Source organism: Tricharina praecox (genome assembly GCF_024521635.1).
Source record: "Tricharina praecox strain CBS 144465 chromosome Unknown BZA05scaffold_20, whole genome shotgun sequence".
NCBI lineage: Eukaryota > Fungi > Ascomycota > Pezizomycetes > Pezizales > Pyronemataceae > Tricharina > Tricharina praecox.
The window spans coordinates 118,133-131,927 of NW_026250422.1; the positions used below are offsets into that span (position 1 = coordinate 118,133).

Below are 13,795 nucleotides of genomic sequence, written 5' to 3' on the forward strand. Positions count from 1 at the left end.
TGTTGTTTTGGGTAATCATCGTTGCATTCGACCTTGAGTGAATCATGGTAGTGTGACAACCAATTCATCTCCACTGTGATACCGCGAGCGGCCGGCCCGTTGCAGGCCCCCTAATGACCTCCACCCTCTAATCCAATTACTTGGTAACCTCGCGCACAGATTTCCGGCATCGCAAGTGGTTTCGATGCATTGGATTCGCATGCACAAGACACATCAATTCTCTAGTATCAATAGTCAATGTTCGGAGTCCATACGCCACGTGAAACGACTTCATTCATAAAATATACAATCATTATCATCAACCCTTCATGACCAACGCAACGCAAACCCAAGCCCTTAAAAACCAGCCCTTAATCCCGCAAAAAGCCCAGGCGCTACAACCTCGGCTGAGCCTTTTTCATCGCCTCCTCCAGGGCGCCCACATTCTCCTCACACTTCTTCCTGATGGCCTCACCGAGGCCCTTATCAACCTTTCCAAACATCTCATAGACCCTCTCCCTAACATCCTTCCTCGCACCACACGCATGACCGGCCACGTTCGAGACAAAGTTCTTCTGCTGATTCTCGTATCTTCCGAGGACGTTCCAGAGGGCGGTAGCCTGCTCGTAGTCCTCCGGGAAGACGCGGAAAGCGAAGTTGGTAGCTGTGCCGACCCACTTCTCGTGGGCGTCGTGCGATGTGCACGTGGTCTTGTAGGTCACGGGGCGGAACGACGACTGGTAGTTTGGGTTTGCGCCGTAGTTGCCGTTTACTTGCATTGCGCCGTCGCGCTGGAACGGGTTAAAGGCGCGCAGGGGGCAGTTGGCCGGGATTTGCTGGTAGTTCACGCCGAGACGGTGGCGGTGCGTGTCGGGGTATGAGAAGAGGCGGCTTTGGAGCACGGGGTCGGCGGAGGGCTCGACGCCAGGGACTAGGTGCGAAGGGGAGAAGGCCGCTTGCTCGATCTCTGCGAAGTAGTTTTGCGGGTTCTCGTTGAGCGTCATTTTGCCGAAGCGGCGGAGGGGGAATTCTTTTTGTGGCCAGGTTTTGGTCAGATCGAACACGCTGTATTTGAATTTCTCAGCCTGTTCTGGCGTCATCACTTGGACGTACACGGTCCATGACGGGAATTCTTTCTTCTCGATGGAGTTGAAGAGATCTTCCGTTGCGTGGTCGGGGTTCGAAGAGGCGAGCGCCCCGGCTTCTTCGTTGGTCAACGTCTTCGAACCTTGATCCGTCTTGAGGTGGATCTGGACGTAGCGGAAGGATCCGTCTGGCTTCGTGAATTTGTAGGTGTGACCGGAGTATCCGTTCATGTGGCGGAACGAGAACGGCGTGCCACGGTCCGAGAAGAGGTGCATCAGCTGGTGAACACTCTCCTGATTCTGCGTAAGGTAATCCCAGAACCTGTCCATTGTTAGCCCCCTGCCTCAATTCACTCACTCCCCTCACATCCTATGTCAACTCACATAGTGGCATCTTTCAGATTAGTCTGCGGGTTCCTCTTCTGCGTGTGAATGAATACCGGGAACTTTGACGGGTCCCTCAAGAAAAAGATGGGCGTGTTATTGAACACCCAATCGTAGTTCCCCTCCTCGGTATAAAACTTGACGGCGAATCCTCTCGGATCTCTTGCCGAGTCAGGCGATCCCTTTTCTCCGCCGACGGTGGAGAACCGCGCGAGACACCGTGTCTTTTTGCCGATGCCGTTGAACATGTCCGCCGATGTGAGGTCGCTGATGTCATCGGTAACCTCGAACTCGCCAAAAGCGCCGGCGCCCTTCGCGTGAACGACGCTATAGTATTGACATCATCGTTAGTTCAACAACACAGGTACCTGCTACTCTACTCTCCCGAGAACGCTGGAGACAAACCGCTCCGGTATCCTCTCGCGATCGAAATGTGCCAGCAAGTCGATAAGGTGGAAGTCCTGCAGCAGCAGCGGGCCGTTCTCGCCGACGCGCTGCGACGCCTGCGGGTTCATTACTGGACACCCATTGCTGGCGGTGTAGACGGGGGAGTCGGAGTATTCCTTGACCATTGTTGCTATGCTGTGTGATGATTGTGCGTGTGTTCGGTGGAAGTAAGAGGCGTATGGGGAAACAAGGAGGAATAGCTAGGAGACAGAGCAAAGAAGAAGAGCAAGGAGGAGGACGTGCCAGGGAATGGACAGGCTAGGGAATGGACAGGCTATATACCCCCCCTCGACCCCCCCTCCAGAGGTGGCGGGTCACCCGCTGGTAGCCGGGCCCCATCTGGCATCGATTGTACGTCTCGCTTTCATAACCCGCGCGGTCTGGCCACGGGGCGCTCGAGAGGACGTGCAGAAATGCGAGTACCTACATCACCAACCGCCTCCCCAATCGATGCAACGGTACTCTAAGCAGGCTGATAGCGGTACCGATCAGTCGTTCATATATCCACCTACCGGTATGCGGAGCTCTCACCTCACCTCAGCTCGCGCTCGCGCTGGTCTTTCCGCAGCCGAGACGAGCAATGATTAACTATCGACTAGCGTAGTGTGGGGCACCCGCCACTTCCGCTTTGAGCCTGGAGCTTCTTTCTCCACGCTGTGGTGTCGCACGTGCACGTGGGATGAACACAACGTTGAATTCCGTTTCCGTCTCGAATCGTCATGGATTTAGAGATGGAGCTTCGAGCATGTGTCCCAGTTCACGGTCCCCCGAATCTGGAGTGGGACGGCGGCAACAAGACTGATTCTTGCTACTCGATTGTTATCAACCCCCCCGTCGGTCGGCCATTCGGCGCTCGGCAGCGGCCGAACAATTCGCGGGGATAACGGCTATTTTCTCGCCAACGAATGGATGTAGCGAAGCTACTAGCAGTTACCACGGTCTCGACTCTCCAAGCACGATGGTTCTCGCCTTTTTCTTTTGGAGGCGCTTCTGTCATCACGACAGTGTGTACAGTGTACACAGAGAGATGGAGATCGAGAGCTGCAGCGACTCATAAGTATTACCACACAGACACCTCGGCTTGAACGCAAACATCAACACCACCAGTATCATACCACAGCAGTTGTCAGAAGACTCCGATCATGCCACGCAACAAAAACAAGAAACAGACAGACAGAAAAACGGAGGCTATTAAACATCGAATGGAAAGACACAACACAAAGTAAAAAGACTCGGAAATAATACTGCCGACATGCCACACGCACAAGACCTCGTAGAAAGTAAGGTAGAGTGGAGTGTGCATATGCTGCCAGGATTCCCCGCCCTTCCGATGGTCCCCCGAGCTCCCCCCACAGCGGCACCCGCCCACCTATCTACCCGTTGATTGAGAGAGATGATCGTCGGGGTATCTATCTGTCTACTGGGTGTCTTGGACTGTTTTCTGCACGTCGGGGTTGTGTCAGCAAGCACCGATCTAGACTTGAAATGCGTGAATGGGGTGCAGTGAATTAGCTAGCACTCGGCGCATGCTGTGAACATCGCATAGCCAGAGGCGACACAGCGTGTCCGGCCACGACGCGCAGAAGCAAGGCAACCACAGAACGCGACAAGTAAAGTAAGTGTGACGAGGAATGCGGATGTGCGTACCACTAGCCAATCCATACCATCCGTGACCCCTACACGCACACGGCCGCGTCAGCGCTCTCCCCCCATGGTCGTCGACCGGAGGTACAAAACTCACCCTCCCCCGTAACAGCCGAGCACCCAAAGATGCTCCAACTCCTCTCCTTGAGACTGGGCAACCTCAGCGCCTCCGAGATCTCCGCCGCGCCCAGCACACCGGGCTGATCCTGCTTGTTCGCGAACACCAGCAGCGCAGCTTCCTGCAGCTCCTCCTCGCTCAGCATCGCAGATAGCTCCTCGGCGGCCGTCTCGAGGCGGGCGTGGTCCGTCGCGTCAACTACGAATACTACCGCTACCGTGTGCGCGTAGTAGCAGCGCCAGTACGGTCGGATCGAGGTTTGGCCACCTGTAGCGTGCTGGGTCAGCTCGCTGCCGTGAGGGGGAGCGGAAGTACGGGGAAGTGCGAACCCAGATCCTGTGTACGCGAGATGTTAGCTGCTGCGGGGTGGGGAACGCGGCGCGGTTGGAGGACTGCATACCCAGACGTTGAAGTTGAGGTTCTTGTATGTGACGCTTTCCACGTTGAAGCCGATGGTCGGTACCGTCGTTACGACCTCTCCCATCTACCCAAAGTCTCAGTAAATCATGTCATCTGCTAGCCGTGTTCGCCCACGGGTATCCGACGACGGCGCGGAGGCGACACGGTTGCAGGTAGAGAGCTTCCTGGGTGACCGGTTCGGCCATACCTTCAGTCGGTAGAGTAGTGTCGTCTTTCCGGCGTTATCCTGTAGAACAACCAATATTATCAGAACGTGGTCCAACAAGAAAGAATCTAAGAGGGGAGGAGGGTGGAGAGGACATACAAGACCCAGGATCAAGATGCGGACCTCCTTCTTCGACCATAGCCGCGAGAACATGCTCTGAAAAGCGCCCATTTCGGATGCGATCTATGTGGGTGTACGTGAATGTGTGTGGGCGGTTGGCGGTCGAGCGAGAGCAAAGAGAGAGAGCTTCTGTACAGGCGTGGAGTTGGGTTTTGGGTGGTTCATGGGACACCGAGGGGAGGAATGACGCTTCCTCCTTTTTCGGTGATTGGCGTTTAGTCATCAGATCGCCTGTGAGACAAAGCTGTCGCGCGGAGAGAGCTATTGACACTAGAGTAGAGTTCTACTAGGGAGCAGCCATAGAGCCTCAACACGAAAACGACCCACGGGAAACACGTCCAAGCTCTTGACCCCACGATCCACACCAACCCATCCACTATTTCTACTTTGCTTCTCCACTCCACATCTCTACGCAACATCTCGCAACATAAGTAACTGACACCAATTCCCATAATAACGTTACATCCCACGACCACGACGTGAGCGAGCTACGAGAAGCGAATACCCCAGCCGCGACTTCAATCCCATTCTCATCGCACTAGACTCAAACTGCTCTGAACATCAGCACATCCATTCAGATCGCCTAGCACCCTTTCACTCGTCATCACAACCGCGACAGTAGCTATGGCTCCACCAAAGAAGTCCACCACGACCCTCTTGAAAGAGGAGGGTCTCGAGCGCACCGACAACAGCATGCGCACACATTCATGGCCGATGATTCCGATGATCAACCAGAAAAACTACTACACCGAATACCTCAAGCGTGACGACCAGATCATGGTAGTGCGCGAGCAAGAAGAAGCGCTACGACTAGCCGCAGCGCAGGAGCAGGCACGTCGTCAAGGCGGTGGTGGTGGTGAAGACCCTATGGCGACCGACGAACAGAAGGGTCCCGACGAAGTGGCCGAGGACGAGGAGGTGACGCGATACGGAAGCAAGATAATCGTGATCCACCCGGGCTCGCAGAACCTGCGCATTGGATATGCTAGCGACGCCCTGCCAAAGAGTATTCCGAACGTGATCGCGCGCATCGCGGAGAAGGCCGAGTTTGAATTTGAAGAGAGGTCGCCGAAACGGATGAAACTTGATGTTGATGGCGATGTGGACATGGACGACGAGGATGACGAGAAAGCTAGACCCGTTGAGAAGGATCCTGAGGTATGATCCATCGTCGTGTTGTACGTCGCAGGTGGCTAATTGGTATGCAGTTCGATTCGCAGATCAATGCCATGTCGGTCGAGCTTAAGCAGAAGATGCGCTCAAACAAGCGACGCCTACTCCCCAGCTCTAAGGAGCAGACGATCTCCTACAATCGACGAACCGTGCCGGAAACAATCAACGAACATAATGACCCTCATCGAGTCGAGTGGACCGAAGTTTCGAAAGATCAACCGAAGGAGTACTATATCGGCCATGAGGCGCTCAAGATTCCCGACACATCGACCCCACGGTACAAACTACTCTGGCCAATTCGGCACGGCTGGCTGAATGAGAGAGATTACAAGTCCAAGAGAAGGCTCATGGAGGATATACAAATCATCATTGAAGAGGGAATCAAGAACGAGTTGAAACTCGATAAGAAAGAGCTGCCGAATTACCGTGCGGTTCTAGTGATCCCTGACCTCTACGAGAGGAATTACGTGGTGGACATGGTGGAGATGCTGATGAGGGAGATGCGATTCTCGGAGATTTGTATAATCCAGGTACGCACATACTGATCATTGTGGCTGGCTAGTGCTGACAATACCGTAGGAGTCCATGGCTGCATCTTTCGGCGCTGGGTTCTCCCTGGCATGCATCGTAGATGTCGGAGCGCAGAAGACGTCCGTGTGCTGTGTCGACGAAGGAATGTGTATTCCGGATTCACGGTTTGTAACTCAGCCCTCCGATACGACTACCTTCGCTCACATGATGCAGGATCAACATCAAGTACGGCGGACACGATGTCACCGAGCTCTTGCTCCGACTTTCTCTCCAGAACTCATTCCCGTACAGCAAGATCAATCTCCGGTGCCGATACGACTTCTTGATCGCCGAGGAACTGAAGTGCAAGTACCTTACACTTCACGATGGCGACGTGTCGGTTCAAACGCACGACTTTTATCTTCGTCGGCCGGAGAAGGCCACCCAGAAATACACATTCCGTGTATACGATGAGGTGTATCTGGCTCCGATGAGCCACTTCAAACCCGCGCTCACCGACCACTCCCACAAACTCGCCGGCCGTCGCTCGCTGTGGGAACGCAGCTACGACATCTACGACAACATGCCGAATGACCAGATGTCTGGTGCACAGCAAGCACTATACCAGTCACTATCGTCAAAGCTCACCGAAGTGGCCAACGGTGCCCCCGAAGCTCCTCCTCCCCGTCCGTTCGGCGCACACCTCAACCCGGCGGACATCACCCCCCGCTCGTCCGTTGCAGGCTCGCCGGTCCCTGAGACCACGACCCCCGTGCCCGGAGCCGCCACTCCATCCGGACAAGGAGGAGGGCAAGGAGGTGAGGCCACAGCCAATGGCTCGGTTGCTGGCGGTGCGTCCGCCGCGTCCGGTGGACTCACCCCTCACCAGGTGGCCATGCGTGTGTGGGAGGAGTACGACAGCACGGTGCCCGTGATGCCCCTCGACCGAGCTGTCATCGACAGCATCACGCATGCGGCCAAGGGCGACGAGAAGAAGATGCGCGACTTCTTTGCCGGGATCATGGTCGTCGGTGGCGCTGGGGCCGTGCCGGGGTTTAGAGATACCCTCGAGGACAGGATCCGCGGTGGCCTGGCCGGTAGGGACATCAACATCCTGATTGGTGTCCCGCCGAGAGAGCTCGACATGCAGGTCATCGCCTGGAAGGGGGCCAGCGTCTTTGGTAAGCTGCGGCATACTAACGACTCCTGGGTCAAGCAGAGGGAGTATGACATGCTGGGCAGCAGGGTGCTGACCCTGAAGTGCATGTGGAACTTCTAGACGGAGGGGACGGAGGGATGTAATTTACCTACAATAGTATAATCACATGTTGGGGGCGCACTGGTTAACTGTTTGGATGCGAAGGCACTTTTGTAGAACTGGGTAGAGGGTGTGTCAATGATTGCTATCTGCTGCATCGTGAACTATCCGATTTTAAGTCTCCATACGGGCTCAAAGGCTTTGATGGATTTCCACTAGTTCGTCACTGCGGAGTAATATATGACATAGAAGCCCGATCCCCTACATGTCCGCAGCTTGTAAATTTGTTGCACCTCATTTTTGTTTTTTTTGTTTTATCATAGTAGCATTCGACCTTTGCAGATCATGGCTGTGTACACGACCGGTTCCACCCCACTGTCTCCGACCGCTGGCCGCGAGCCCGATGTGGGTTCCCTATTGCCCTCCGCCCGGCCCCTCTGCGCATAACAAAGGGAAAGATAGAAAGAAGTAACAATGAGATGACAAAAAGGAACGGAAAGGAAACATGTCAGTCTTTTCTCCACAACCCCCTCACAGCCTCCTAGCTAACTCCTCCAGCCTGTCTAACGCCTCATCTCTTCCCGCATATGCCGGAATCTCCGGCCGACTAGCCCGTACTCTTTCCTCCGCTCTTGCTCTCACCGCCTCCCAGTCTATCACTCTGTCCGGGGTCCGAGATGGTGTTGGGGTTGGGGTGTCTGGTGCCGGCGGTGCGAGGTTCGGGGGGGGTGGGGAGAAAGAGAAATTCCCCAGCCTGTCGCCTCTCTTCTGCTGCCACTACTCTTTCCGCCGCCGCCGCTCTTGCTCCTTCTCTCACTTCTCCTGCTATGGGGTAGGTGGGATCTGCCGCTGCCGCTGCCAAATCAGAAGTCTGGCTCAGGAATTCGTGTTGCTCTTCCCCAAGGGGGGGGCACCCGGCGGCCCACATTAGTGGTGGTGAGGAAGTAAAGGACGGCCTTGCTGCACTCTTGGTTGGCAAAGTGGTCTCTGATCTTAAACCTATTCTTCCCTCGGCCTTTGTTGCACCTCACTAATTTGGCCCAATCTGGACCGATGCAGAAAGGTTGGTAACGAGTGATATCAAAAAGCTTTCGGCGAGTGGACTCTTCCGCAGAGCAACTTGTGTAAAGTACGTTAGTAGAAACAGGCTTTCTACCACCATGTATCTGGCGGCGTATTGTACATTCCCACTCGCCTCCTCCTGAAGTTTTCTAAACATTTGGCAGTGTGGTAGTAGAGTCCGCCGCCGCCCTCGGTGTAGTAGCAGAGCCGGTGGCCCGTCTGCAACATGACTGTGTTTGGGACCCGTGTCTGACTGGTAGAAACCGTGACTACTACCAGCACAGCTGCAAACGCCAACGGTCAAAAGGGTTAGAGCTCATTCCTTACTCTTAGTACAATCTGGTACATAGGGAGATTGTTAACTCAGTGCAGTCACCAACGACGGGGTATTATGTACGGATTGGCCCGCCGGCCATGGTGGTAACCGAAACTTCCGCCCAACTCTTCCTGTCGAACGAACAACGCATTCCCATCGCGCATAATCACTCCGATATCGTCAAATTCCTTAATTCTTCGGACGGAACGTATAGGACTGTGGTTACGAAAATCCAGGAGTGCGTGGAGACGGAGCGAGGTATGCGGTTAATTCTGCCGATGCCACGATATGACGCATTCGCTGAACATCCGCTCATATAGAGGCTCTAGAACAGGCGGCTTTTGAGCAGCGAGATATGGTTCACTCGAGCGGAGCGAGCGATGGCGCTAAAAATATACTCATACAGAAGCTTTCAGAAGCGATATGACTGTCTGTTGCAAGACTCTAAACCCCTCCAACTGCAAGGCCCAACGCGACGAAATACTCTCCGCTAGAGATGAAGACGGAAATACCTGTAAATGGTTGATAGCCGACGAACGCTACAGGCAGCGGACTCAGAACGATAACCAACCAGTGCTCTAGATACATGGAGATTCCGGATGTGGAAAGAGTGTCTTCGCTTCGTTCCTATTGTCACTCCTTGCTGAAGATACCATTTCGACTTTTGGACGGAAGCATCTGGTCGCCTATTTCTTCTGTAACGATAAGGACGAACGCCTGAGGACGCCGCGTGCCGTGTTGGCGAACCTCCTTGCACAGCTATTAGCGCAAAAGCCGGATACGGTGGTACACTTTCTGGCGCAATCGGAGTACCGCATGAACAAAGAGAAAACAGTATGGACCTTTTTCATGCTCCTTAAATTGTTTCGTACTATTATGAGGCATATCAATACGCCTTTATGTCTAATTATCGATGCTCTCGGTATGTTTCCCCATATAGACCCTTCGTTATTTTGTCCTATTCCATATCATAAGCGCTACCTATTATATCTCCCCTCTCCGTTGCGCCAGCCTACAGGGTATTCATCTTCACTTTTTGATCCAAAAGCTTGACATGATGCCTGTGGAATATTACTCCCCCCTTCGCATAAGGAATTGTGGTTCACGTAGCTCACTCTCACAGATGAATGCGAAGAACCGGACAGAATGATCCTCATTCCCCTACAGCGCCTCTTGCAACACTCAGCCATCATGCCTAAACTGGTCCTCACCAGCCGCCCTCACATCCAAGTGTGTTCACACATGACGTCTGTCGCCGTAATACCTCTGGAGGCAGCGAATCTCAAGTGCGATATCACAACCGTCGTCGCCACCGAGGTTGGCAAGCTAAATCATCTCGCTGGATTGGCGAACGAGATCCAGGAGACCCTCGTTAACGGCGCCAATGTGATGTTTCTCTGGGTTTCACTAATTCTGCACGACCTCAGAAACTCCACCTCGACAACACCTAGATCCATTCGCCAGAAACTGAAATCTTTGCCGGCGAATATCGAAGAGATTTACAAGAATATCCTACGCCGCATCAACCCCGACGACCGAGAGTTAGCGGGAACCATCCTTCGATGGGTGCTCTGGGCCATGCGTCCCTTAACCATAGGCGAGTTGGCGATAGCAATTGCTATACGGCCTGGTGCTGAATCCATGGCCTCCTTGGAAGACGATATTCAGTTGCATCTGGAAACCCCACTTCGATCTCTCTTCGGTCCTATGTTCAAGGTTGAGGCTGACAACACTGTTCACCTTGTGCATCATTCAGCCAATGATTTCCTTCTTTCGGACTCTGCAAAGAAATTCTTCCATTCTGAATTTAGGTCGGACAGTGGCGAAGAGGTCGGCTCCGCTAGCCGGCACCTTTCATCGGACGAGGTGAATGTCGAGCTCGCTGCCGACTGCTTGCGATATATGTCGTTTTCCGAATTCGAAGATGGCCCTGTACCCTTCGATGGGACCATAATTTGTTCTCGCTCTGAGCTACTGTTTCGGTCGAATGTGCGGAGACCAGAGATCGCACTCTACGATTATGCTACTCAACAGTGGGCAGGCCATGTCAGGAGGTCAAGTAAGAAGGCGAGACAAAAGCACCACCTTGCGAGGGATTTCCTGAATCTGGCGAAATACGAAAGGAGGTTAAATCAAGCCCACAGTATGCGCAGTCTTGGAGACGATGTGTATCCGAGATACCTGCCGCCAATTCACATTGCTCTGTCGTTCGGATTCCTAGAATTTTTCGAAGTCGTGTTGGCCTCAGTACCAGATTCAAAGAACTCAGACGAGGACGGCCCGCCCGGATTACACATTGCTGCGGCCGAACCTGCGCCCGCGGCCGCGATCGGTATGCGTGTGGACTGGAGCATCAAACTAAATGCTACGGACAACAAACGGCAAACCGCGTTGCATTTTGCGGTCAGTATTCACTTGCAGCATGAGCGAGAGACGGTTGAATTGGAGGGGCAACCCGGGCGCTTCTCGACCGGGGTATCAATTTTGAGGCAACAGATGAAGACGGCAGGACAGCGTCGCACCTTGCGGTGTCGGAAGGAAACGAGGACACGGTCCGGCTGCTTCTCGACCGAGGTATCAACATCGAGGCCAAAGACAATGCCGGCGAGACGGCGTTGCACATGACGGCAAAGGGAGGAAATAAGGCCATAGTCCAGCTGCTTCTGGATCAGGGCGCCAGTGTCGATGCCCAAGACAAGTATGGGTGGACGGCGTTGCAATTTACGGTATTGAATGGCAAACAGGGCATATCTCAGCTATTTTTGGACCGAGGCGCCAACATTGAAGCCCAAACGAACAATGGGTGGACGGCGTTACTCATAGCGGTATACTATCGCAAAGAGGCCACTACTATCCACCTACTTCTGGACCGGGGCGCTAATCTCGAAGCCCAAACGAACGATGGGCAGACGGCGTTGCGATTAGCGGTACAAGACGGCAAAGAGGCCACTATCCACCTACTTCTGGACCGAGGCGCCAATATCGAAGCCCAAGCGAACGATGGGCGGACTGTGTTGTATTTGGCGGTAGGTAATGGCAAACAGGACATAGTTGAGCTGCTTTTGGACCGAGGCGCCAACATCGAAGGTAAAGACAAGGACGGGGGTACGGCTTTGAAAGTAGCGGTTTTAACTGGATCTTTGGAAATCTTCCGGCTGCTTCTAGACCGGGGGGCCAATATCGAAGTCCAAGACAATGACGAGTTGACGGCAAGGTTGAAAGTGGCGGCTTCAGCTGGAGATGTGGCCATTTCCCAGCTAATTCTAGACCAGCCCGCCCATATCAGAACCCAAGGCACTCATGCATTGACGGCGTTGCTTCCGGCGGCCATAAATGAAAATGAGACCATTCCCCAACTGCCTCTCGACATCGGCACCAGCATAGACGCCATAGATGAGGACGGGAGAACTGAGTTGCACCGTGCGGCACGGTATGGAGATGAAGCCACTGTCCGGCTGCTTCTACGCCGAGGCGCCAATATCGAAGCACAAACGAACGATAGGCGGACGGCTTTGCACTTGGCGGTAGAGAATGAAGAGGCCATAGTAAAGTTGCTTCTGGACTGCGGCGCCAACATCGAGGCCCAAGACAATGACGACCTGACGGCGTTGCACCGTGCGATGTGGGAAGGAAACGAGGATACGGCCCGGCTGCTTCTTGATCGAGGCGCCAATATTGAGGCCCAAGACAATGCTGGATTTATAGCGTTGCACCTTGCGACAGACCATGATGAAGAGGCCACAGTCCGGCTGCTTCTCGACCGAGTTATCAATATCGAAGCTCAAACACGCGCTGGTCAGACGGCATTGCACTTGGCGGTACAGAATGAAGAGGCCATAGTAAAGTTGCTTCTGGACTGCGGCGCCAACATCGAGGCCAAAGACAATGACGGCCAGACGGCGCTGCACCTTGCGATTTGGGAAGGAAACGAGGATACGGCCCGGCTGCTTCTTGATCGAGGCGCCAATATTGAGGCCCAAGACAATGCTGGGTTTACAGCGTTGCACCTTGCGACAGACCATGATGAAGAGGCCACAGTCCGGCTGCTTCTAGACCGCATGGCAAACATCGAAGCGAAAAATAAATTTGGGTGGACGCCGTTATTTTTGGCAGTCTTGAATGGAAATAAGGCCGTTGTCGAGCTGCTTCTCTTTCGGGGCGCAAACACTGAGGCCCAGGCGAATGACGGGCAAGTCGCATTGCACTCGGCAGCGAGGCCATAGTCCTGCTACTTCTGGACCGGGGCGCTAACATTACAGCCAATAACATTGACGAGTGTACGGCGTTGCATTTAGCTACACAGAATGGCAAACAGGCCATAGTCCAGCTGCTTTCGAACCGGGGCGCCACAATCAGGAGGTGGGGATGAGAGGGATTTGTGAAGCACCGTCTACCATATGTTTCTTCCTCTCAAAAGACGGTCAGTTGCCGAACTTCATTTACCGGGAGAGACCACTGTTGGAGCTGACACCCACTAGGTAGTTGTTAAGACAACTACGCCAGTTATCGGTTTGATGCACACAAAGACGCGGTTCCTGCCTACGGCTGATTTCTTTGATCTATCTATTGTTCAATTGTTTCGCTCGGGCCGCATCGTATTTTGGTATCATCTGGCGTTTTGGGATCTGGAGTAGGCAACCCGGTTATTCGGTGGATTATTTAATGGCTTTCAAACCGTGTTTTCCCTTCTCGATCGTGCTTGCAGAGTACAGGCCCCGATGTAGTATCTCCAGGTCGACCTCCACTTATTCTTGGCGACGAATACACATCCGATTTTCGTATGTGTATGATGAGAGGCCCAGGTCTTCATTACGACCCATTGCTTGTTGGCCGCAGTGGGCGATGATGCTTGCTCGGCTTATGGTTTGTGGTTTGTGCGGAAGAGAAAACTAACTACCGGTGCAGGAGAAAAGGCAGTGACACCAAGGGCCGCCACCGCACCGAAATTTCCTAGGTCTCGCAGAACCCTAACAGCTACTAGTTGTGGCCCGCTTCCGGAATCCACATGCTCCCACCGTCCCACGTTGCCGAGCTAGACGTTGAACATCTTCGGCATTCCGCTGTACTGCATTGG

At 53.9% G+C, this 13,795-nt stretch overlaps 5 protein-coding genes across 5 annotated transcripts; 3 read left to right on the forward strand and 2 right to left on the reverse strand.

Annotated features, from left to right (window-relative positions):
• Positions 1-221: 221 nt before the first annotated feature.
• On the reverse strand, positions 222-2,361 carry BZA05DRAFT_118038 (putative catalase). The gene is made up of 3 exons (XM_051478651.1): positions 1,854-2,361; positions 1,449-1,775; positions 222-1,386 (listed from the first exon to the last, which is right to left on the reverse strand). The coding sequence occupies exons 1-3, from the start codon at positions 2,018-2,020 to the stop codon at positions 375-377; spliced, it is 1,506 nt and encodes a 501-aa protein (XP_051337467.1). The 5' UTR covers positions 2,021-2,361; the 3' UTR covers positions 222-374.
• A 519-nt stretch (positions 2,362-2,880) lies between these two features.
• BZA05DRAFT_404157 (ADP-ribosylation factor family-domain-containing protein) lies at positions 2,881-4,403 on the reverse strand. The gene is made up of 6 exons (XM_051484272.1): positions 4,265-4,403; positions 4,058-4,141; positions 3,987-3,993; positions 3,637-3,924; positions 3,543-3,571; positions 2,881-3,336 (listed from the first exon to the last, which is right to left on the reverse strand). The coding sequence occupies exons 2-6, from the start codon at positions 4,139-4,141 to the stop codon at positions 3,313-3,315; spliced, it is 432 nt and encodes a 143-aa protein (XP_051337468.1). The 5' UTR covers positions 4,265-4,403; the 3' UTR covers positions 2,881-3,312.
• A 259-nt stretch (positions 4,404-4,662) lies between these two features.
• BZA05DRAFT_118072 (uncharacterized protein) lies at positions 4,663-7,516 on the forward strand. The gene is made up of 4 exons (XM_051478652.1): positions 4,663-5,560; positions 5,611-6,105; positions 6,155-6,270; positions 6,320-7,516. The coding sequence occupies exons 1-4, from the start codon at positions 5,027-5,029 to the stop codon at positions 7,362-7,364; spliced, it is 2,190 nt and encodes a 729-aa protein (XP_051337469.1). The 5' UTR covers positions 4,663-5,026; the 3' UTR covers positions 7,365-7,516.
• Positions 7,517-9,170: 1,654 nt separating this feature from the next.
• BZA05DRAFT_356141 (ankyrin repeat-containing domain protein) lies at positions 9,171-12,089 on the forward strand (the record flags this gene model as incomplete). Its single annotated transcript, XM_051481404.1, has 3 exons — positions 9,171-9,643; positions 9,845-10,887; positions 11,331-12,089. Coding segments are annotated over exons 1-3 (1,908 nt in total), but the record flags the coding sequence as incomplete, so codon positions are not given.
• A 366-nt stretch (positions 12,090-12,455) lies between these two features.
• On the forward strand, positions 12,456-13,373 carry BZA05DRAFT_404169 (ankyrin repeat-containing domain protein; the record flags this gene model as incomplete). Its single annotated transcript, XM_051484273.1, has 2 exons — positions 12,456-13,141; positions 13,200-13,373. A coding segment is annotated over one exon (309 nt), but the record flags the coding sequence as incomplete, so codon positions are not given.
• Positions 13,374-13,795: the final 422 nt, after the last annotated feature.